Source organism: Brachionichthys hirsutus, chromosome 12 (assembly GCF_040956055.1).
Source record: "Brachionichthys hirsutus isolate HB-005 chromosome 12, CSIRO-AGI_Bhir_v1, whole genome shotgun sequence".
NCBI classification, from domain to species: domain Eukaryota; kingdom Metazoa; phylum Chordata; class Actinopteri; order Lophiiformes; family Brachionichthyidae; genus Brachionichthys; species Brachionichthys hirsutus.
This window is the reverse complement of record NC_090908.1, coordinates 10,563,071-10,587,048: the sequence shown is the minus strand read 5'-3', so window position 1 is coordinate 10,587,048 and position 23,978 is coordinate 10,563,071. Positions and strand designations below refer to the sequence as shown.

The 23,978-nt window shown below is 44.6% G+C and overlaps 2 protein-coding genes across 2 annotated transcripts in view; one reads left to right on the top strand and one right to left on the bottom strand.

Moving 5' to 3' along the window:
- Nucleotides 1-4,090: 4,090 nt before the first annotated feature.
- Nucleotides 4,091-22,313, top strand: col5a2a (collagen, type V, alpha 2a). Its single transcript, XM_068746583.1, has 54 exons — nucleotides 4,091-4,199; nucleotides 8,402-8,626; nucleotides 8,993-9,012; nucleotides 9,094-9,126; nucleotides 9,220-9,252; nucleotides 9,431-9,484; nucleotides 9,773-9,865; nucleotides 10,108-10,179; nucleotides 10,317-10,361; nucleotides 10,466-10,519; nucleotides 10,640-10,693; nucleotides 10,806-10,859; nucleotides 10,965-11,018; nucleotides 11,216-11,269; nucleotides 11,365-11,409; nucleotides 11,574-11,627; nucleotides 11,955-11,999; nucleotides 12,092-12,145; nucleotides 12,296-12,394; nucleotides 12,495-12,539; nucleotides 12,629-12,727; nucleotides 12,828-12,881; nucleotides 13,020-13,127; nucleotides 13,226-13,279; nucleotides 13,362-13,460; nucleotides 13,698-13,751; nucleotides 13,829-13,927; nucleotides 14,016-14,069; nucleotides 14,157-14,210; nucleotides 14,296-14,349; nucleotides 14,440-14,493; nucleotides 14,635-14,679; nucleotides 14,755-14,853; nucleotides 15,045-15,152; nucleotides 15,338-15,391; nucleotides 15,511-15,564; nucleotides 15,822-15,875; nucleotides 15,969-16,022; nucleotides 16,238-16,345; nucleotides 16,452-16,505; nucleotides 16,630-16,683; nucleotides 16,963-17,124; nucleotides 17,371-17,478; nucleotides 17,583-17,690; nucleotides 17,772-17,825; nucleotides 17,902-18,009; nucleotides 18,230-18,283; nucleotides 18,372-18,479; nucleotides 18,569-18,622; nucleotides 18,791-18,898; nucleotides 19,060-19,366; nucleotides 19,705-19,886; nucleotides 20,048-20,290; nucleotides 20,882-22,313. Exons 1-54 carry the CDS (start codon nucleotides 4,091-4,093, stop codon nucleotides 21,026-21,028), a joined length of 4,506 nt encoding a protein of 1,501 aa, XP_068602684.1. The 3' UTR covers nucleotides 21,029-22,313.
- Nucleotides 22,314-22,554: 241 nt separating this feature from the next.
- Nucleotides 22,555-23,978, bottom strand: part of gulp1a (GULP PTB domain containing engulfment adaptor 1a) — a 34,549-nt gene continuing 33,125 nt past the window's right edge. The window contains exon 12 of the mRNA XM_068746193.1: nucleotides 22,555-23,300. Within this exon, the coding sequence (XP_068602294.1) occupies nucleotides 23,229-23,300 (72 nt within the window). The 3' untranslated portion in view covers nucleotides 22,555-23,228. The remainder of the gene's footprint in view (nucleotides 23,301-23,978) is intronic.

Genomic DNA, 23,978 nt, shown 5'->3' with positions numbered 1-23,978 from the left:
AGCGTATCCTCAGTAGGTTGGCAGGTCTCGGTGTAACTTAGTACTTTCTCTGAACATGCTCTCGGTCTCTCCCCTTGTGGCTGTTACAAAGACGAATCTAATCTTCCAGTTTTGTGTGACACGTACTCTGTCACCTCAGAACGTACGTTCTCCTAAATGGAGTCCCTTGGGTTGGCAATAATCCGGCACAATTGAGGTTGTCGTTAACCATAATCTGTTCGTCATAATAGAAAATACATTTATTTAAGTCTCAGTGTCACCTTTATCTTTTGTGATGCAAGTCTTCTTTCTTTTCTTTTCTTTCTTTCTTTCTGTCAGATACCCAAACACTCGCTTAAATGCCACAGGATGGCGACTGCCGGCCGCAATTGTAGGTTGCGGCTCGACCTAAATTCTAAGTTGTAGCTGGGTTGTGTATGTTACAAGTGCAGTGGGTGAACAAGTGGAGCTACATGGGTGTTGGTGGGTGACAATGTGGCCTAAAAATGCCTCATGTAAATGCGGTGAAAGGCCTTGAGGTTCATTTGACATCCAGATGGTTCTTCCTGTCGAGGAGCGGAAGCAACGGCACCGGTCCGTCAGATGGTGCTAAATGCTATTCCCAACCTGGACTGTTGTTTCTTGAAACATGGAGGATGCCTGGCTAAAAGAATCCCCATAACCGCCGTTGGTGAGTCGGGCGTACGTATCATCTCTCGGAGACCAACATGGTCCTCGAAATGAAATCTACTATTAAAACGCATCACTGCAAGCAGAGCAGATTCACATGCATGCCAAAACGACTTCCTCATTGGATCGCATCCTTTTGAATCCAAACTGGCATCGACTCCTAAACAGTTTGACAAAAGAAGCTGATGCGGGGGGTGGGAGGGGATTCTCCGAGCACAATACGAGTCTGTTGCTGTCCTTCGCCCGCTCGCAGCAATCTCTAGTTAGTGTTCTCGAACAAACGGTTCTCACACACAGCCAGACCGATGAGATGTGGAAAAGTCTGCTCGGCGCTGATGACTCACGGCTAACCTAGATGACTTCACCACATGGGTCAAAGACGCTGCTGCAAGCAAACTGGCTGAACGAGTTAATGACGGCTTCACCCAAAAATGATACTCGGTCCCCCCGTGCCGACGGAAAATTGGCGTGAGGTTTTCTCCTGGAGTCTTGCGGCTTCTCCTGAGCAGCAGAAGAAGAACAGACTATAAAAAAAAAAGACTCCGATTGCACCGTAAAAGCCACATGGAGTCATCGCATGTTTGCTTCAGATTGTGTCTTACGTTTTAATCCTAGTTCCCGTCATCTTCAGTCACGCCGCAAATGCTGGTTTACTGAGAAAACCCAGACATGTTTTGTGAACCGAGAATCTTAGAACTGCCTTTTTCATTACAACAAGGGAGCGGCGAGTAGTAATTTTTTGGGTGAACTGCCCCTTTAGAGTGGAAACACGAAAGTAAAATCAGCCTTTGCACATCAAAACTGCCTCACTGCTTACAGACCATCGAGGAAAGTTAGAATTTACGGTCCTCGAGCTTTAAAATCATGGACTCCTCATAGTAGTACTTTGTGTTTCAGTAAATATACTTCAGAATTAAAAGAAAAGCCTTTTGGTGACGCCTACAGAAACACTATTCTGTAATTACCGGGGTGCATAGACAGCTTGGCTTCAGTCATCAGCCAACAATTACCGCAGGTTTACACAACTAGCGGCGTGTATCTGCAAACCGTGTATTTACCTGAGCTAAACTACAACTCCGAGTACAGGATGTGGGTCATTTCTAGTTCATCTTGTTTGTAAGCCTTTCACTGATGGAACTTGGCAATGAGAGGATAAGCTCGAAACAAAGTCCCAAACTGCATCTATCAGAGGGGTGGGGGGGGGCTGGAATCCGTAATGACAAGCAGAGGGAAGACAGGGTGAGGACGCAGGGACAACGAGGGAACCCCAACGGAGGGCGGAATCATTCACCGGTCCCACTTCAGCGCGGAAATCCGTTCAAACTGGATTCTTCCTGTGGAGGAGTACAGTTCCGGTTGTCACGGGCAACCGATGTGGCTCATGGTCATAAATGTTCCCTTTTCCAAAAAAGGTTTATTTTGTGAGGTGAGCCTGTGACCTGCTGCTTTTATTAAAATGAGAACACGTTTTTTTTTTCTCCCTCTGGGAAGATGAAGATGAAGTTTCTTGGGCTCGCACAGCTGCTGATGACAGGATGGAGCAAGTATGCAGCTGTTGGAGAGTGAGGGGAGTTTCAGTGAACAAATTGCTGCAGATTAGCCAAGAAATAATCCTTTGCTTGGCACTGATGGCAGCGCGAGTGCACGTTGAGGATGGTAGTGTAAGGAGGAAGAGGGAGAGAGAGAGAGTAGATGTATTCATATAGTACATTTAATAACATTTATCACAACGAAACATAACGTTATAACACTATCATATCAACATAATTCAATTGGTAGCACATGCATGCAAGAGTACACACGTGTGTACTAACGGTACACAGCGTCTGTGATGAAAAACCCGGTAGCTGCTCGCAACTTAAACGATACGTCAAAAATTACCAGCAAACTACGTTCCTTTAGTAGTTTGACTACTTAACCGTTTTATTCAAGACATTTTCAATGATGTTAAAAAAAAATGTTTTTAATGAAAAATGAAAATACATTCAAATACATGAAAATACATCCGTGGGCTTTTGAATAGACAAACGAACCGATGCAGAATAAGGCAGTTCCTCTATCGGGACAGCACTTAGAAAAAAGGAAACACTAAAGACTAAATTCAAGCGCGCCAACAAATGTAAGTTTCTAATCAGGATTTAAGTTTCGGGACTCCTCGGGGAGGTTGTTTCTATGGTTTCTATTCCTGTAGGCAAAGATAACTGTCGCAGAGTGTTTCTGTTGAGTCTTAGCGCTTAACGTCACGCGATGGAAGTCGTCTCGGGACAGACGCTCGCGCTTCAGATCCAATAGAGATCCACCGCTTTGCCAGGCCTCACTGAGATAAATCACGAGTTAACATTGACCTTCTGACCCCATCGCCTCCATCTGTGTCCAAAAGTAGAACGCATGGCTGTGGTAAACTTCAAGGTGCTCCATGTAGCAATAAATAAAAAGTGGTAAATACTCTGTATCCCCCAGGGCGGGGAGGGGGGGGGGCAGTTGACTTCACGATCCTGGCTTAGTTATCCAAACAGAATTGGCTATTTGCCAGCGGAATGACGGAACTTTCCATAACTAAGATAAGAAGGTGGCTGAAGAGTGGCTGCATGTTTTTTTTTTACTTAGGCTTATTACACTTTTTATTGTGTTTTTCAGCAGTTATAATGAGAGAAGTAATCCAGATCCACTCCCTGAAAACTAAGGGAACAAGCGATGTTGCTCTCCTGGAATGAAATCCCGATTTCCATTTCAGAGACGATTCTGGGTCGACTCCAATTCAAGCATATTTTACGAAGGTTGAGAGGAAATTTTGGCCTAAAACCATCTTCTCAGACGCCGTTTCCCCTTCAGGTTCACCCGGTGCTTCCAGAAAGCCTCTCCGTAACATTGGCTTTGCGTTCGAGTTTCATCTCTGCAAATACGATCATGTTCTTTGCAACAAGAATTTTCTTTTTTGCTCTGAAGTTGCTTTCAAGGCGGCATCCAGTAAAAGCATCTCATCTGTTAAAACGTAGAACTAATTATTGACATATTGTACAAATATTCGAGTATTTGAGTGTCTGCGGTTTAATATAATGTGTGACAAGGTGCGTAGTTTAGCAGCTGATTTTGGTCCACGTTTTGGTCTTACTTCTTAATGGTGGATAAATGTTTAGTTATTATGCATGCTAAAATAGTCAAACAACAGGTTAAAGTCTGGGAATTGGAACTTATTCCCTTTGACGTGATCAGACATTGTGGACAATACAATGCGAATATAAGTAATGTCAAGCTCGTGACCTCACGCCATGCAGTCCAGTTAAAAATGTAAATGCAGCGTGCTTGCATTAGAATGAGACGTTGCATTGTGTCGCATTTAGACAAACAAAATGGAGACAGAGAGCTGTGGGAAAGGAAGAAAAGGGAAAAGGGGAAAGAGGTGTGTGGACGATAAGTCCAAATGGAGGCAGCCCGCTTTGATAGGGATGAGGAGAAGGAAGAGGGAGCCTCCGGCAGCCATTTGGTTCTGAGGAGAGGATGTGGCGTTCATGAACAGCTGCCGCACTCGGGTCAGGCAAAATTCAGAGGCAATAAGTCTCTGCTGCCGCTAATGTAAGACGCCACATGAAGCAAGTCGAAATCCTCCCCCCGATGTGAAAAACAACAATGGCTGAAAGCATCGTCCATCATTTGGTTTCTGCAGGTTTCAAATGGAAGGGGAAGCTCTGGCTTGCACGATGCCGAACTCACTCCATGTGCATGACAGTCGTCTTATGAGCGATGTGGCTTTGATTTGAGACTCTAGAATGGGGGTGGAATGTCAGAATCTACCGACATGTTCCTGTACCGACATTCCCAAAGTGAACTGCAGAGAGAGAGAGGAGACAGAAGGGGAGACAGAAGAACAGATGCAGACAGAGGATCACAAATATATTCTAATACTTCAAACTGTTTATTAAGCCTCCCAAAAAAAAAGCATTTTTATTGAGAGGTTTCTGCAATCCGAGTGAAAAAACCAAAACAATCTGGTGAAGAATGCATGTGTAAATGTAGTAACAGTAAAATACGAGACATATAAGGGGCCCCTATTTATTTATGAGTTAGGATTTTTCACACCTGTAGATTGAGGTCTTGTTTATTAATAGAATAATTCTTGCTGATTTTTTAAATATTTTTTTTTCCTTTGCATTTTTCAAAGGTCATGCATTCACACTAGCATTTCGCTTTCAAGTAGAAAAAACACCTCATCTTCGTCGTGTGTCTGTCTCGGCGTCAGCGGGACCACATTGTGCCTCCGAGTGTTGTTGGTGTCCAGAATCCACGGTTTATTCTTCGACATCTGGCCGTGTGCTCGCTTGATGTGAAACCGACCCTTTGTGTACGTTAACGCTCCGCCCCGGAGGCCTGGAATGTTTTGACGTCATCCATCTCTCTTTGCTGCATTCCCACTTTTGCAAAGACTAACCGAATGCAGTATTATTTTTAATTGATATTAAAACAGTTGTGACATCATCGTGTCCTGCTGACCTGCTTCATATGATAGATCACTTTATCAATGCCCCAATGGGGAAATAAATTAATTAATTACAATCTTTTGCTCGCGCCGTCCTATTTTGTGTCATAAAAGCCAAAAAAATGGTTTTAGTTCACAAATCATTCTGTTAAAATTCCGTGTTGCGGCAAAACAGCTGAATTTGAATACCGGTAATTGTCCGTATGAAATGCAAAATTCTGATGCCAACAAGAAGTGTTTGGCTTTAAAATGTGAGGAACGCAATCCTCAAATCCAAGGCAAAAGAAGGCAGGAAGTCAGTCTGCCAAATAGATAAAGAGTGTGTGTGTGTGTGTGTGTGTGTGTGGGGGGGGGGGGGGTAATTGAGCAATGCTTACAATCCTTCCATAGCTGAACGTGGGAGGGGAACCACTCAATTCACCGTTGTTGCCTATTTAAAGGAAGAGCTAATGGAGACGGGGGGGGGGGGGCTGTTGATGGAAGAGCAGAGACGTGTAATCACCAAGCTCCTTTTTTCCTTTCTGCTTTCCTTGCCAGCTTCCGACGCCTCCCTCGAGACAGCGAGCCGTGTTTGTAAAGGCCAAGGCAAAGAAGAGCGTGTTCAAACTAGAGCGTTATTTCAGATTTCAAAACCCTGTCAGGGCAACACGGTAAACCCCCCCCCCCCCCCCCCCCCTGCACTTTGGGACATGACGCAGACAGGACCTATTAAAAACCTCCAGAAAGCAGAAAGGCTCAGGGCGACGCTTCGGTTTAAGGCAAAGCGCTGTGTCGGCTTGTTTTTGGCCCGCTACAACTCATCAAGGCTTTTTGTCTTGTGTTTGTGCAGCGGCCGCTTTTATGGACGGCTTCAGCGGTTGAGCTGAAAGTCTTGTGCAGAGGAAGATTTACGTTTGGAGGGTTTTAGAGCAGGGGACATGCAGCAGCTGCAGAGCCATATACCCCTCAGCAGCTGTAACTCATCTGCATCTGCACAAGGAATCAGGCTGTGTTCCTTACGGTATTAGCAAAGTTGCATTTGGAAGGACTTGTTCAGAACACCAGTTGAAACAGAGGCAAATGTCTTCAACGTCTCTCTTTCCGAAGATCGGTCCGCAGCGGGGCCGACTTTAGTTTTCCAAAAAGGAAATGAGAATTCCATTTTTGTGTGACTCATTGTTTCCATGGGGTCATTTTCTAACCTCTTGCCTGTTCCCAAAGACATGAGCATTTCCATATTCGCTAAGGAAAACCCACGTTTTTTTTTTTTTGGTCTCCTCACATTTACCAGCCATTGCATTTCATGGCGAGGTGTAAGGAAACTTTTCCAGGTTTTGTCCTCGTGGCTGGAAGGCGCGTGTGATTTGCGAGAGGCCGTGTTGGCGTCCCCCGTTATCTGTCTGGTGAAACAATAGTTGCGGAGCAGACTCGTGAGTCGTGTCGGAAAGCGCCAGATTCCATGTTTTAGACCTGGCGAGGAAACTGCCTGCCCTCGTAAGCCGACGGGTGGAAAAGCCAGGTCAAGCGAGACGGGAACGTGCCTTCTCATCGTTGTCGCGACTAAACTGCTATTTTTTTAACGCCATCTGTGGAAAAGTGTGGAGCCAGAAATGTATTAGCTGAGAGGAGGGAAAAAGAGAACATCCCCCTCTTCCTCCTCCTTCTCCATCCCTGCCTTTAATTCTTGCGGTGGTTTCTTTTTTTTTTTTTTTTAAACCATACGTCTCTCCCAATGAATTTGAAACTCTCCCAACACGCACTGTTAAAGATCTCTCACAAGTCGTAGGAAAGATGGCTCCCCAGCCATGCTATCAGCCGGCGACTCAGCCAGACATCCCGGGCTTGTTCTTGTGAAGTTAGCTATCCAACAATCATGGCAAAAGTGATTCCAAGTGTCTCCGCCAACAAAGACAAATGTGTTCTTACCTGCTGAAGAGTGCTGGTTTTTAACTTTAGCGGTTGTAGTCTGGATATGTCGTTACTCAAATATGTTCCGAGGCGCTATGGCGACACAAGGAAGGCTCGGGAAGCAGCGATACCTGTGAGGATGTGTTTCCATGTTCGCAAAGTAAAACCACAGCCAGCCTAGCCGCTCGGTGGCAGGTTGGGGTACTGGAATATTGGCACAGATATGGAGTGAGTCACAAAATGTAAATATGCATTGAAAGGGAAAAATAAAGGCACGGGGCAGGAATACAAGAATCAAATCTCTGTTGTGTCGACGCTACATTCACATTCTGTTGGCTATACAGACGTTCCAAAAACCAATGCTAGTGCAGAGAGCATGTCAGTGAACGAGTTAGCTAATGCTGCTCAAATATTCAGCTTTATAAGCTTTAGCTTGAGGCAAAGTGAATTGACAGTAAAGTCATCTTTACCCTAAATCACTGTCTACTGTCTAGACATTACAGGCTGGTTTATTTATTTAGCATAGGCAGAGAAGAAAGACACGTACGAAAATGAGTAGGACACACAGATATAATGTGAATATATTGTCTCTATCCTCTGTAATGTATATCTTGCAGCACCTTTTTTTTGTGCTTGTCATAACTCCGTGTCTTGATTTGAGCTATTTCCATTTATTGACAGTAAACACATCTCTAGATGTAATTTATCGTTTGCAACATCGTTTATCTCATCTCCAGTTTTATTGCCCTTTTATAATAAAAGAGGACAGGATGTTTTCACATATAAAACTGCTTAGTTATTGAAAGACTCACTGGGTACTTGGATCTATCTATCTATCTACTGTATATATACTTACAGTGCTACATTATTTTCCTTTCACCACCTTTCTTCCTCTTGAGTGTGAAACCTGATTTACCTGCCGTCTGAAGCTCAGAGCTGCCACCTGCTGTTTACATTAAGAACAGGTGAAGGCATCAGGGCCTTGTGTCTGCAGGTGGCCTCAGATCCCATCATGCGCAAGGCAGAGACAGACCTCACAGGGCTGGAGCCTCCATCTACATGCTGCACACATGTCTTACGTCATAGCTGTGTTTTCTGCACGGGGGAAACAAACCCAACATGCTGTTATAGAATGATTTGTGAAGATTGTGTCTTTCGTGCTGTTTGTGAGCTCCGCTGAGAATGAGTGAATTCATTTCTCTCTTTTTGTGGGAGGTTTTCCAAAAAGGTGACAGGTACTGTTTAACATCTCCTCATAGTGAACACTGACAAAAAAAAGGTTGATGTCCCGGACCGCGGTCGGACAGCCCTCACTATAAACAGCAGTTTGTGTCGCAGAACTCAGAGCCTCCTCTCCCGTCTGTTCTCCAGGAGATGACGGGAGCTGCACATCAGACGGCCAGGTCTACACTAACAGGGACGTCTGGAAGCCGGAGCCGTGTCGGATCTGTGCTTGTGACAACGGCCAGGTCCTCTGCGATGAGATCCAGTGCGATGCGCTGTCCCGCTGCGAGAAGGTCCTGATCCCCGTTGGCGAGTGCTGCCCTGTGTGTCAGAGCGACTCGGCCAGCACCGACGGCGGGCAGGGCACCTTTGGTGAGCAGGCGGGCGGCACTCTAGGGGCTAAATGTCAGATAGACACCTGAGAAGCATTGATTTTGTATTTATTATTATAATAAATGCACATAGCCATTAAAAGGACACAAGTAGTACTTTGACACATTTCTCAGAAGGTCATTGGTTCACATTTGCAGAGATTGAAACAATTAATATAGGATGACATCACTTAGTCTGCAAAAACATTCTTATATCTTTAATACAGTATTATAATATTATGTATTCCCTTTGAGTACTGCGATGCGTTATTTTAAACCCAATCGAGGTATGCCATCTGACTTTTTTTGTGTTAAATGAGACGTGCATGCATGACCCTTGTTTTTTTTTCTCTCCCCCCCATTGCAGGTGGGGGACGAGTCTATAAGGTAGGTCACAGCTGTGTGATGCTCTAACATGCACGTCAAATCGATCGCAAGTTTGACTTTGCCGTGTATCTGTTCATTCAGGGTCCGAAGGGAGAACCTGGAGATGTCCCAATTGTGAGCATCTGTGAAACATAAAGCCTTTAACCCAGCGGTGTAAACGCTGCAGCTAATAACCATGTTTCTGATGATACCCCCCCCCCTCTGCAGGTGACAGGCATCAGAGGCCGACCCGGACCGATGGTGAGAATTCCTTGGAGCTGCCTGAGCTGACACTAGATGGCACAAGAGGACGGCTACCTCCTGACCTCGATATGACTTCTGCACAAAGCATGCGATAATTTACCGTGACATTTTAAGTACTCTGATCATCACTCTTAGATTAATACTGGAGGCTTTTCCTTTTTTTTTACATCAACAGGGACCTCCTGGCTCTGCTGGAGAACGTGGATCTCGTGGAAACAAAGGAAGACCAGTACGTGACATTAATATTACATAATGTAATATATATATAATGTAATACTACAATCACAAATTAGTTCTTAATCGTGCCCACTCTATGCTCATAATGATAACATTAACATATTGTCTTTATTTAACTGTTTCTTGCTGGGTAAACATTCTTGCAGAATACGTGCGAATGTGTGTGTGTGTGTGTGTGCATGCGTTCAAGAAGTGCAAATTAAAGTCACATGTGCTTTGCAAGCAAGTATCTCAGCTCTGCTTGATTTACCCCCCCCCTCACTCTCTCTCTCCACCCTAGGGTCTGCGGGGTCCTGCAGGTTTTGATGGAGAGCCCGGTGTGCCAGGCAGTCCTGGTGAACCAGGACCTCCGGGACATCCGTCACACCCTGGAGTGAGTGGAGCACAAATATGCTGAAGTACACTGGCGGCGCATTCAAGTGCTAACATGCACAGGAAGAGTAAACATAAGAGACAAAAGCGCCTCACTGTGAGCCAGAATCAGCTAGCACGATGACATTTTGATGTAATTTGTCATTTATTTACTCGAGAATTGAGTTTTTTAAATACATATTTGCTTTTCAAATCATTGAACCTGAACCAATCACTGATTTTATTTTATTTTTTACATGCAAGGGTCTGGGGTCTCAGATGGCTACAGGGTTTGATGGGAAATCAGGACCTCAAGCTATGCTAAGCGGCTCAAGGGTAAGCAGATCTTTTGCTTGCTACCTAAACGGACAGCAAATAAGTTAACACATGACCTTTCAGGAGATATCATTCTTTTGTGCTGTGATGACTGATTGGAATTCTGTTCATGTTGTGTTGCATCATGTTTGTTTCAGGGCGAGGCGGGATCAAGAGGACCTCCCGGGCCCAGCGGTACACCTGTGAGTCCTCAACACGCCGCGACTCAGACAGAAAACACTTGGAGCTGGGATTTCATTTCATTTCTTTTAATGGTTTGTGTTTATTTCCCCTTCAATCCTCTCAGGGCCAATCTGGACCACAAGGACCTCCTGGAGATGTCGGTGATCCAGGAAGCATGGTAAAAGATAATTTAGCTTGGCAATTTTGCATGGTGTGATAAGACATTAGACATGTTTTTTTTGCTTTCTCTCTGCTGTGCTGTTTCACTGCAAAAAAAATAAATGTCATTGCTTTTTAGGGTCCAATTGGACAAAGGGGACCTGAGGGCCCTTCAGGGAAACCAGGTGAAGATGTAAGTCCGCTAACAGTGAATCAAAGGGGAACTCACGTAAACCTATTCAACTTTTAATACTGAACTTTATGCGGTCAAATGTGTGACGGAAAGCATAATCGCCCTCATGCAGGGAGAGTCGGGCAGAGCAGGAAGTAATGGAGAAGTTGGATTCGCCGGGTCTACGGTCAGTTTTCAGACCTCTGCACACACACACACACACACACACGCTCATTCAGGATACAATCTCACGAGGCATCGGTGGTGCATTTTACGGTTATCTTTATTACAGGGACCCAGAGGATTCCCAGGTACGCCTGGACCTCCTGGTCTGAAGGGCCACAGGGTGAGTGTTCACGTTCTGAAGCGTGCATGGAGGGACACGCTGTGGGTTCCATCTGTTAGCATGCACTCCTTTCTTACACCTTTGTCTGAAGGGTAAACGGCTTTACTTTATTTAATTTTCATCGCTTTCATTTTCTCTTTTGAGTGTAATGACGACTTGTAATTGTTGAAGTTCCTTTTTTTTTTTTTTGTTACCAGGGCCATGGTGGAATTATTGGACAAAAAGGTGAAACTGGAGCTGTTGGATCCAAGGTAGAAATAAAACAAGATATATTTAAATGTTATTGATTGGTTGAAATTCTTCATTTTTAGATAACACCTACATTACCTCCAACTATCTTTTCTAGGGTGCTACAGGTCCTCTTGGACCAATGGGAATCCCTGGACCTATGGTAAAGTGTTGTTTTATCGCGTGTGAATAATGTTCACATATACCGGTAATTGACAGGTGGACACACAATGTTCTGATTTGCTTCTCTTACATTCAGCGAGGCTGTGAATAATCTTCGGTGTTAAAAGGAGGATAACTGTGATTCGTCACGCCTGTGTTTGACAGGGCCCTGCTGGGATGCCAGGGGAGAGGGGACGCTCGGGACCCAGCGGAATAGCAGTAAGGATAATATCACAGAGCTGTTGGAAACATCTGCTACCCCGATGACATTGTCTTATTTGTGTCCTTCTCCCTGCCATTATACGGCCGAAGCACCCGAGCCAAACAATAATAATCAATTCAGCTTATTTCCTGATCTATTTTTGATAAATATGGAACACAGTAATGGTAATACTTGTTATGAATAATGTGAAATTGCATATTTTGATTTTTTTTTTATTCTAATCCTTTTTTGGTCTTCAGGCCTGAGCCACGGTAACCTTGGTGATACCATCAGGTGATCCAAATGTGATTTATGAGCCAATTTGATTTGATGTTGTGTTTCAGGGAAAGCGTGGTTCTCCTGGTAACCCTGGAAAACACGGTCCGATGGTAAGTCGGCATCGGCGTACCTTTTTAATCACTTCTGTTAGACGCCTTCTGTTTATATTGATCAAATACTGTGACTGTATTTGCTGTAACAGGGTCCGTTGGGTCTCAGTGGCCCACCTGGATATCCAGGAACACCTGGAATGAAGGTACAGGAAAACGTCCCACCGAGAGACACTCTTATTGCGGGCTTTTATTGTCATTCATCTTTAATTGTCATCTTCGTATTAACCACCCTCCACTGCTGGTATATGTTAACTAGTCAGTGTCACATGTCTCTGTATTAACTGTCTTCACAGGGACAACAGGGTCCAACAGGAGTCCGAGGTCCAGAGGGCCCACAGGGACAGAGAGGAGAGACCGGTCACTTTGGCAGAGCTGGACCTGTTGGTCTCAGGGTAAATCTCATCTACACATCGCATGTCACTAGAACATTAAAAAGAGTCACTGTGATGGAATGCTATTGACACGCAATTGATCAAACTTTGTGTTTCATAGGGGCCCCTGGGTACAGATGGTGGCACGGGTAGCAAGGGACCGGTGGTATGTACAGTCCTCTGATTTTAAGGATTAATTTACTATTAATGCCAGCAGTTACACAAGGTTCATTGGGGACATTTTTTCCCTGCCAGGGCAATCTTGGTCTACAAGGTCAAGGTGGCCATATTGGTCCAGCTGGCCCACCAGGACCTCGGGGAAGCACTGGTCAGCCTGGAATCAAAGGACAGCTGGTAAAGTTTTAAAAGTCCTGGAATCTTTTTACATATGAATTCAGCTGAGACAGCTGCTTGATCTTCAGGAAACTCACATGTTTACATTATTGTGTTACAGGGAGATGTTGGCGTTCCAGGATTTAAAGGAGAGGGTGGACCCAAAGGAGAACTTGTAAGCGTTCGTTCTATCTTATATAACTTGGATTTGGGTCAGACAGGTGTCACATTAGACATTATAGTCATGTAATCGAAGTCCAACTGTGTCGGCTTAGCTTCAATGCATTTTCTTTCTCATGTGTCGACCCTCCAGGGTCCACCAGGTGCCCAGGGAGTGATCGGACCTCAGGGTGAAGAGGGAAAGCGAGGACAGCGTGGGGACCCTGGCACTTTGGGCCCACCGGGCCCCGTCGGTGAGAGAGTAAGTCACAGACTTCAAGGAAAGGTCTTCTCACTGTGTGGCCGCTAGTTGTTGCCTATCATTTGAGAATAGACTGTAATTCGTCATCTGTTTGTCAGGGCACTCCTGGTAACTTAGGATTCCCTGGTGCTGATGGGCTGCCAGGACCAAAGGTACTGTATATTTCAGAGTCTCTATGTATTATTTATGCTAGTTATTGTGACTCGGGTAACTCATCATTTTTTTGCTCTACAGGGTGCACAAGGGGACCGTGGAACATCTGGTCCACCGGGGCCAAAAGCTTCTGCGGGAGACCCTGGCCGTACCGGAGAGCCTGGTCTACCAGGTGCAAGGGTAACACCGAGGAGCTTGGCATTCCACATTTGATCTAAAACAACATTACCATCGCTGTGTCCTGGATCACATTCTAATGTAGCAATTGTGCTAAGTATGACATCAAATTGACAAAGTCGTATAGTCCAGTGTTCAATAGGACATGTGCAGTTGGTTAGTTTGTGATTTGGAACACAGGGTAAGTTTATGTCTGGGAGCACGTTTCCATTGCTTATATTTTGTGTCTCTGTATCTAAGGGACTAACTGGTACTCCTGGAGTCCAGGGAGCAGAGGGCAAGCCAGGACCACTGGTGGGTCACAATTGAAGCACTAGAGTTAGCCCTAAGTTTGGGATAGCCTATAAGACATGGTGGTTTTTCTTGTTCAGGGTGCCACAGGTGAAGATGGTCGTCCAGGTCCTGCAGGATCCATTGGAAACAGAGGACCAGCAGGAATAATGGGAGCATCAGGCCCCAAGGGATTCAATGTAAGGCAGTGATTTCTATTTGCCCCACATCAGGCCATCAATACTCTCTTTTGTTTCTAATTCCAAACTGGTTTTATCAATGCAAAAGGGGGACCCTGGAAAGACAGGGGAACAAGGATCTTCAGGGGTGGCAGGTCAAAGAGTGAGTGCCATTATTCCATTCCTTTGTTTTATTATTGGACGTTTGTCCCTGCCAGCTATGCAATCAGCTGTGTCATGTCCTCCTCAGGGTCCTCCTGGAAAAGATGGCGAAGTTGGCCCTGCTGGTCCTCCTGGTCCATCTGTAAGTGTCCCATTTCTCTTTAGGTGCATTTGTCTTTTTTTTTTTTAACGTCATAGAAATTTTACTTTACTCTTCGCTCTCAAAGGGTGTCGCAGGAGACAGAGGAGAGCAAGGTCCTCCAGGTGTGAATGGATTCCAGGTGGGTTTATAAAATGTGAGAATGGTGAATGGCTTTCTGATGGAAATGCGCTGATTGCTCGATCTGATATTTGACGTCTCATTTTCATAGGGATTGCCTGGAAATCAAGGTCCTCCTGGAGAACCTGGAAAACCCGGTGACCTAGTGAGTGTGACAAGAGCCAACCAATGACTGCAGCTCATTGGACTCGCTCTTTTGTTGCCTTCTCTTCTTAAATCAGCGGAATTAAAACATATCCGATTTCACTCTTGACTTGGACGTCACGCCATTGATGCTTTCTTCCAGGGTATTCCTGGAGAGCTTGGTGCTGTTGGACAAATCGGACCGAGGGTGGGTGAAATTCACAACTGTAAATTATTCGCATCTGTGGCAAGGATGGTGACACTGATGCTTCCCCTTCCCTAGGGAGAGCGTGGAATTCCTGGCGAGAGAGGAGAGCTTGGTACCACTGGCCTCCAGGGACCTAAGGGCATACCTGGTGCACCTGGACCAGATGGACCGAAGGTACCTGTAGTGGCATTGCCAACATGCATGGGGGGGTGCATATCAGTGCTATACCTTCATGTATAGACAAATAGATTAGGAAAGTTAGTGGGATGCCTCGCAATAAAATAAAGCAGTAAGTTTGTACTGATTAATCAATAAATGATTAACACGTGAATAAAACCAGCATGTCTCTGTGTTTGTCTCTGAAGGGTAGTCCCGGTCCTCCTGGTGCACTTGGCGATGCAGGGCCACCAGGTCTTCAGGGAATGCCAGGAGAGAGGGGCATCTCTGGCGCCCCTGGGCCTAAAGGTGACAGAGTAAGTTTGTCATCATCATCTTTATTATGCTGATAAAACATATGTCAAATCGAATCGTTCTTGATTTACTCGTCAGCTGGGTCCACTTCTCCACTTCTGCGCTCAAGCGAACTCGGGTGCTGACTCCTGCTACTGAATGCAACTAAAGGAGGCTTACATGCGTTTCTTTGGTCTCTTCTGTCTAGGGCACGGTTGGTGAGAAAGGATCGGAAGGGACACCCGGAAATGATGGTGCAAGAGTAAGCAAAGCATCCTCCACATCTTAGTTTATTGACGATGGCGTGTTAGTTTGGCTTCAATACATTGAAATGACTGCTATTGTCGCCGGCCCCCAACATGATCTGTATTCTGTCAACAGGGAGCCCCCGGTCCCGTTGGCCCACTAGGACCTGCCGGACCCAGTGGTGAGAAGGTAGAGTCTTTCTTTTCTTTCTAGCACACATTAAAAGGCTGACATCGTAATCATTCCCGATTAGAACCAGTACTGTTACTGGATAACCAGTTCCCATGATGCTCTCAGTCCTGCTTGGTGTAACTTCTCCAACCGCAGCCTCAAGGAGGGGGGAGTCTAGAACTGGCATTACCTTTTAAACAAAAGAATCCTGGGCTCACAAAGAAGCGTTTATCATTATTAAACTTATTGCTGGTGACAACGTGACTTATTTGCAGGGAGAATCTGGACCCAGCGGACCACGTGGGCCCCCAGGATCCAGGGGAATGCCAGTGAGTAGACCCGTTATTTGCATTTACATAAAGTCCATTTTATTTGTAATGGAATTAGTGTGCTTCTATATAATAATTTATGTCCAATGACAGGGATCAAGAGGTGACCCAGGTCCCATTGGTTCTGTTGGATTTGCTGGAACTCCCGTAAGCATCACTTCACTCACAGTCATCATGTAATATTTTCTTTTCGACATACTATTTATGCTCAACAATGTGAAATCAATAGTTCAATATTTTTGGTGTGTGTAGTTTTATCATTTTTATCATACAGAAATGCACAAACATCTATAATTCAGACATATATATTATGATTTATTATCTGTAATAAATACACAAACATTTCTAACATCAATTTATAGGGTCCTGATGGCCAACCCGGCGTGAAGGGAGAAGTTGGAGAGCCAGGTCAGAAAGGAGACGCTGGATCACCGGGGCCTCAAGGATTGGCTGGTGCTCATGGACCTCATGTGAGTCCCTAACAGTGTTTTTTATAATCTCGATAATTTTTTTTCCATAGCCATTGCCATTTACAAATGAACCATAAACTAACCCTGAGTTGTGTTTGTCTTGCAGGGCCCAGTTGGTGTTGCTGGACTGAAAGGCGGAAGAGGGACCCAGGGTGCACCGGTAAGAACATTTGTCATAATGAGGTGACATCAGATGAGCACAGGAGGATATTTCACACCTGAAGCAGATTTAAATTCCTGATGTGTTTGAACTTAAGTCCTGAGGACTTCATTCCTGTTTGCAGGGCCCTACTGGTTTCCCTGGATCTGCAGGAAGGGTTGGACCTCCAGGCCCAGGTGTAAGTACTCCCCGACTGTGAAAAGACAGCGAGGACAAAAACGAAATGTGAAATTGTAAGGTCTTGACAAGAAGTTCAATATTTATAACTAATGTCAAAATTGAATAATGCAGTGCAGGGAGAGAAAAGCATGTCAATATTTGTAAGTTTACAACAATAAACAGTACAATCAACATACGTTCAGCCACAAGGAATTAATAAATACAATAAAATAAACTGTTTTTGCTGGTGTCCTGCGCCAGCCGCAACCTTATTGCTAAACGCCACCTTCCTTGTCAGGGTCCAGTTGGAGAACCCGGACCCCTTGGACTTCCAGGGAAAGAGGGTCCACCTGGTCTTCGTGGGGACCACGGAGCCCCTGGAAAACAAGGGGAACGAGGACCAGCGGGACCCCCAGGCAGCTCAGGAGACAAGGGAGACTCTGGAGAAGATGGGCCCACGGTAAAGTCTTTACGACAGCAGCCAAATTCCTTTACACTGAAATTATGATAATAAATGAACAGTTAGAACATTTAGGTGTCCTGAGGGGTGTTATTCCCAGCCGAACTTTCCATATGGATCTTTTTATGGTTCCAGTAGCGCCCGTTAGTTTCTGTTAAAGTTCTCTCTTGTCCAGATAATGTGGCCAGTGATAGATTTTACTACCAAGGGTTAAAGAAGCATTGATGTTTCTTTTGTTGGTCTTAGGGTCCGGATGGCCCCCCAGGCCCAGCTGGAACTACTGGACAGAGAGGCATTGTGGGTCTTCCTGGTCAGAGAGGGGAGCGAGGAATGCCAGGCCTACCAGGACCAGCGGTGTGTATCTGAAGTCCTTTAATCCGATTTGTTAAAGATTACAGTTGATGTTCACATTTAATCCGTTCGGTGCTGCGTTGTGAGGTCTTTGTTTCACTTTTCAGGGTCCACCAGGAAAACAGGGCTCAGCAGGACAGGGTGGAGAGAAAGGACCACCAGGTCCACTTGGTGTTCCCGGTGCTAATGGACCTCGTGGTGATGCTGGTCCTGATGTAAGCGCAAATTGTACCTAAGACGATCAAGTGTGTCTGGAACACCGAGAGCCGTCTTAACGTTTTCTATCTCATCCTCAGGGCCCTGCAGGATCTGATGGTCCACCAGGCAAGGATGGAGTTCTTGGACAAAGGGTACAAGACAAAGACAATAGCAGAGTGACCGGTGTGTTGTTTATTGTTTAGCTGACAATCTCTGTTACTTTTACAGGGAAACCGAGGCGATTCCGGTCCAGAGGGTTTGATTGGTCCTCAGGGACTTCCTGGCCCTCCAGGTCCAGTAGGTGCAGTGGGTGGCGCTGGAAGGAGAGGAGACTCTGTAAGACATTCTCATCTCTGTTCCTCTAGAAGCAGATATGCACCCGTGCTTAGCTCTCGTGATTTGGTTTAAGCCCAGCGTGCATGTTGGAACGTGAGTAATGTCAGTATTAAATGATAGGAATGTTGCATTTGGGTATAACGATGACTTGGAAAGTTTCCCAGCGCTGGCAGAAGTCCTTGTTCCCCGAGGGCCTTCTGATGATTTGACCTATTTCCAGGGCTCCAGAGGACCTGTCGGTCCACCAGGCTCAGCTGGAAAGAGAGGATTAGTGGTGAGTAACTAACTGAACATCTCTGCGGAGTTTAAAAATCCCCCATTTCTAAAGAGATATCACCGAATGAATAAATGTTTAAACTCAGGGACCCCAAGGACCTCGTGGAGATAATGGTGACCTGGGTGATCACGGAGAGAGAGGACAGAAGGGACACAGAGGCTTCACTGGTTTGCAGGGTCTGCCCGGACCTCCAGTAAGTTCCGAGTAACTTGCAAAAATTAATTTTATATGGTGAACTTATAGGTAAAAATATTTTTAATGATACAATTTGTTTATTTTTAGGGTACAACAGGAGAGCAGGGAGCTACAGGAATCGTGGGACCAAGTGGTCAAAGGGTAAAATCCACCAATTCCATTTATTTCATGAGGAAAATTTGACTTCCTCAATTTTCTTTTGTTTTAATACCATTCGTTTAACATTGACAGAAATAATTAGTACAATTTTATGCGATGCATTTAATCTGGAATTGTAATCCTCAAAATAAAAGCTAAGTATCTGTACAGGGACCTCCTGGGCCTATTGGACCTTCTGGAAAAGAAGGACATATGGGACAGCCAGGACCAATGGGACCTCCTGGAACTCGTGGAATCAGTGGAGAAATTGGACCAGAGGTATTTCCTAATAAAATCTGTTTCATTAAAAGCAGCTGGTAGCATAGCCAACTGTTAAAAAGGGTGGGCTGCTAAATTGTAAAACGTCTTTCTGTCTTTCCCACAGATATTAAAGGGAAAAGGTGACTGATATTTGAATCTGTGAATTCATTTTGTCACAGGGTCCCAATGGAGAGCCTGGACCTCCAGGTCCCCCTGGTCCCGCGGGACCTCCTGTAGCCGCCGTGGAGGACCTCTTTGGTTCTCAGGATTACGACTCCGGCCCTCCTCCTCCTCCTGAGTTCAGCGAGGACGAGGCTCTGCCCAACAGCAACGCGTCCGCTGGAGATCCTGTGGACCCAAGCGTTCTGGCCACCCTGAAGGCCCTCAGCAGCCAGATCGACAGCATGAAGAGCCCCGATGGGAGCCAGAAACACCCTGCCAGGACCTGCGATGACCTCAAGAGATGCTACCCAATGAAGAAAAGCGGTAAGGGTTCCTGGGACAGTTTTGATTTTCCACCAGAGGCAGCCTTTGCATGTTGTTCCTTTTTTATATGCTCATTACACTGCCATTGGCTATGGTAGTGTGTGTTGCATGACTTTTAATCACATCTCCTATATTTGTCCTCTAGTTTACGATGCTCTCTCTGGAACCATTTTTCATGCTCATCTCTGCAGCAATTCTCTTGATCTCGATGAATCTAGAACGAATGTCAGGGCATGATGCCTCTGAAGTTTGAACCCAAGCTATATAATCAATTTATCTTGCTCTTCCAGTCATGTGGAATAAATCCAACAAATGCTGATATTTATTTTGCTGCACAGGGGAATACTGGGTGGATCCAAACCAAGGCAGTGTGGAGGATGCCATCAAAGTGCACTGCAACATGGACACCGGAGAGACCTGCATCTCTGCCAACCCATCGAGTATACCTCGTAAACAATGGTGGAGCACTTCCAGGAACAAACCAGTGTGGTTTGGAGCTGACATCAACAGAGGAAAACAAGTGAGTGTCACAATTTAGACAATGGGAGAGAACATCTGACAGTGTCAAGAATATGTACTAAAATGTACTTTACTTCATGTGTAAAACCGTGGCAGAAAGATTTGTTGAAACGTATTTTCACGAGTGCATCTTGGCTTACTGGTGTACTTTTGTGTTTTTAGTTCACATACGGCAACAAACACCAGCCAGTGAACTCCGTCACTGTTCAGATGACTTTCATCCGCCTGCTCTCCAAAGAGGCATCTCAGACCATCACCTACCACTGCAAGAACTCTGTCGGCTACAAGGATGAGAAGGCAGGCAACTTAAAGAAAGCAGTAACCCTTAAGGCCGCCAACGATCTGGAACTCAAAGCAGAGGGGAACAACCGGTTCAGATACACGGTGCTGGAGGACTCCTGCACAGTAAGTTCACTCAAACCGTTGCGGATCATTTAAGGCTGGCACTACTCTAGATTGTTCTGTATCTCAGCAAATCCGGTGAAACGAACAAAAGCCAACACATTCAGGCAAGCCATGTCTCATCCTGCACAAGCTGCACTCACTGCCTGATTGGACCAGAAGCTGCCCTTCTGAGTCTGGATGACAAGCACCAGGCTAGTGGCTCCAATGGGGAAACACCTGTGCGTCAATATGAGATTGGCGGAGGAGCTATATTAGAATACGTTTTGACCAGTGGCGTCGTTAGGCCTATTTTAGGGGGGCTTCAGCCCCCCTAAAATATTCTTAAGCCCCCCTAAATAACTTTGGGTTGGCTTTGTTGATTGACCTGACCAGAGGAATAGTGTTATTGTAATTAAATTGGAACACACTCACTGGATGCGTCTTTAAGTCCAATGATGCGCTTTAACAGTGCATACAGATGGACGATGGTAGAATGCATTGATGGTTGTTTCCATTGTTAAGCCATGCAGATACCATTTCATTGAGATGCATTGCTTTTAACAGAATCAACGAAAGTCATTTGCTTAAATTGAATTTTTCTGTCTTTTGCAGCAAGCAAACGGCAACTGGGGCAAGACAGTGTTTGAGTACAGGACACAGAAAACGGCGAGACTTCCCATTGTGGATATTGCCCCTGTGAACATTGGCGGCCCTGATCAAGAATTCGGCATCGATATCGGGGAAGTGTGCTTCTTGTAAAATCGTCAGCCGGGATTTATAGAGGAGAATTGTGAGACTATTGAACTGACCGCTGACACGATCAGCCACATTGTACATACAAGTACTGAGGACTATTCTGGCCCTGTGGCGAGATATTTATTGTGCCTTTCAACCCAGTTCAAGACATCGAAGATTTATAAGTTAGGATGAATGTTTGGAATTAGGGGGGGAAAAAAAGAAAATTGATAGAAGTCAGAATCCTTCCTGTGCTTTGTGCATGTTTGACTCAAGGCTTGATGCATTTCGAGTTTCTCTGCGATGTAATTTTCTCCCAAAGATCTATTTTTTATTTCACAACATTGCCAAAGATTTATGAACATGGACGCTTGAGAATGGTAATTAAAACTGATGTTAAATAGGTCCAGAAAAATCCCAGCGATGCTACAGCAAATGTCCTTCCGCCACTATCTTTTACTGATTTGTCTATTAATTTCTTGTTTTAAATATTTGAATATATATATATATAAAAAAATATAAAAAAAAGATTGTGGTGCTATTGAGGAAACACATACAGCTAAGGGTGCATTTACTGGCACAGGTATTTTTGATGTCTGTATCCAGTTCTTCTAACATTCTGTACCGAGCATGCACAACATTAAAGAATCATTAAGACTGTTGATTCCTCAGTGTCAGCTACCTCGTCACCGAAACTGAGAAACCATGACGCTACATGTAAATCATTTTCACAGGTGCTGTTTTGTAAGTCGTGTGATCCCTGTGCACTTCTCCCGGCTGCACAATAGGGCAGGGTTTGGGGATACCAAAATAAAGATCTTTCTGTCTTTGATGGAGAGATGAATGAGGTGTCATGTGACTGGTGTGTGGTGATTTGTAATTTTTGTTTCTTCAGTTCCAATATCGTTCAGTGAAAGGTAGAAAATAATTTTCTATTTTTATGCATGTCACTCCCCCCCCCCCCCCTTTATTTTTTTTGAGTATCCTGGATTTATATGCTCTTGAAACCCTTTTTATAAGCAGTTATATAGATTAAGGTGGCTGTGATGCCTGTTTGCTTTGTATTTCTTGCTCTGCAACAAATTAAACACAATGCTTGTTAATCCCCCCCAAACTCTTGTCATATTGCTTCAGGTATAGTCAGATCCTTTACATTACGTTTTTCCCCACAGACTCACATTTTGGACTTAAAAAAAAGTATTCGGGTTTGTGTATTTAACATTTACAGACATTTTCAATTGAGCTGTTTGTTCCGTACTTTCATGAATCTACCTTGAAATAATTCCGACATTTGACTGCCTGCTAACATCCTGAGGCCAGATTTGAAAATAAATATTTTAAAATTCCTTCTCTTTGCTTATTGTTGATTTGGTTGAATTTTTTTTTAACTGAAGCTAATTTTGCATTTTCTTTTAAAGGAATATAACAAATAAAATATTATAGAAAGGATTCCAAAGACAAAAATTACACATAAGCACAACCATAAAGTCATGCAAATGATAAATAAATGCGAGCATGTGCGGAATCTCTTTTGAATCAAGATTTTCTTTAATAACTTGCAACAGCAAAATCAATGCAACCAAAAGTAAAATACTGGATGTGGACAAACGCTGTCCAAAGAAAGTGCCCTCTGGTGCAACATTCTGACAAGAAAATACTGAAATGACGACTTTTGAATGCCACAAAACAAATAAACAAAGCTAAAAAACAACAACTCAATGTCAAAAACAAACAGTGGAATGGTCAGTAAGCAAAAAACAACAGACTGGATTAATTCATTATGTGCAATAATATGGAGTAAAATAAGCTACAAGATATTAGGGATGAGCTGTGTTATTGACACAGATTGTATTTATTTCAGTTGCCATACAAACAGGAATGTGTTTAACGGTACATAATTCAAATGGTGCAGACACACAAACTGTCTCGTATGAAAATTATGTGTACCATTGGACATCATTGACTATTTACATCTCCCACTGCCTGCGCAAGCAGCGGCGCTCCAAACTACACCTTCCATAGTTTCTCTTTTACAAAAATAGCTCTTTTCTATACCTCGAAATATCGAAAAGAAAAAAATGCAAATGCATATAAACCTCAAGATGAATACCGTGACATCTTGATGGGACCGTGGAGTGTGTGTGTGTGTGTGGGGGGGGGGGGGATTTGGCACTTCTTCATACAAATGAGTTCAGGGTACATGACAGAGAGTATCTTCTCGCCATCAGCAGCGGCTGTCTAGCGGGTCCAAAGAGAAGACAGTGCCCTCTAAGGTTAGTCCCATTTTGAACCCCTCCTAGAAGACAAAGAGACCACAGCAGTGATGACAGTGTCCGGGGGGGGGGGGATGAAATGTTAAAGTACATACAGTTTAAAACACATCATGCATGAGCATAAGAAGAGGAGAGTGAAGCTCACCTTAAAAGCACCCTTTGCACAATTTTATATCACGTCAGGCCCCAAGTAATATAATTGTGTTTATTTAGTACTTGTCCCATCCATGCTCTTTCTGCCAATCCTCACATGCATCACTGGGATAGCTACTCTTCCATCACATGGATCAATAAACCAAGGTCCGAGGCTAGATCAGATCATCGGGTATGAATCCTGAATAAGGATGGCGCCTCTGCTGAGCGGCGAATCATCACACGGGGAAAACATGCAGCATGCCGACATGAAAGGAGCTAAAGACGCATGAAAAGTACCAACCATCTCTGCCGCTGAAGGTGGAGGAGACAACAGATGCATTCGGTTGTTAGTCACGCAGAAGAAGGAGTTAAAGTGCACTAAAAGCAAGCCCGTCAGTGCAATGCTGCCTCCTACTGGCCGTTCCTGATAAAACTATCAGAGTTCATTATTTTCTGATCAAACTAGAATCCCTGCAGCTGATTGGTGTTAAAGTAGTAGATTTCATTCCAGCAGCAAGCCGGCGTCAAACCTTACCCTAAAACCAACCTGAATATTCTCAAAGATT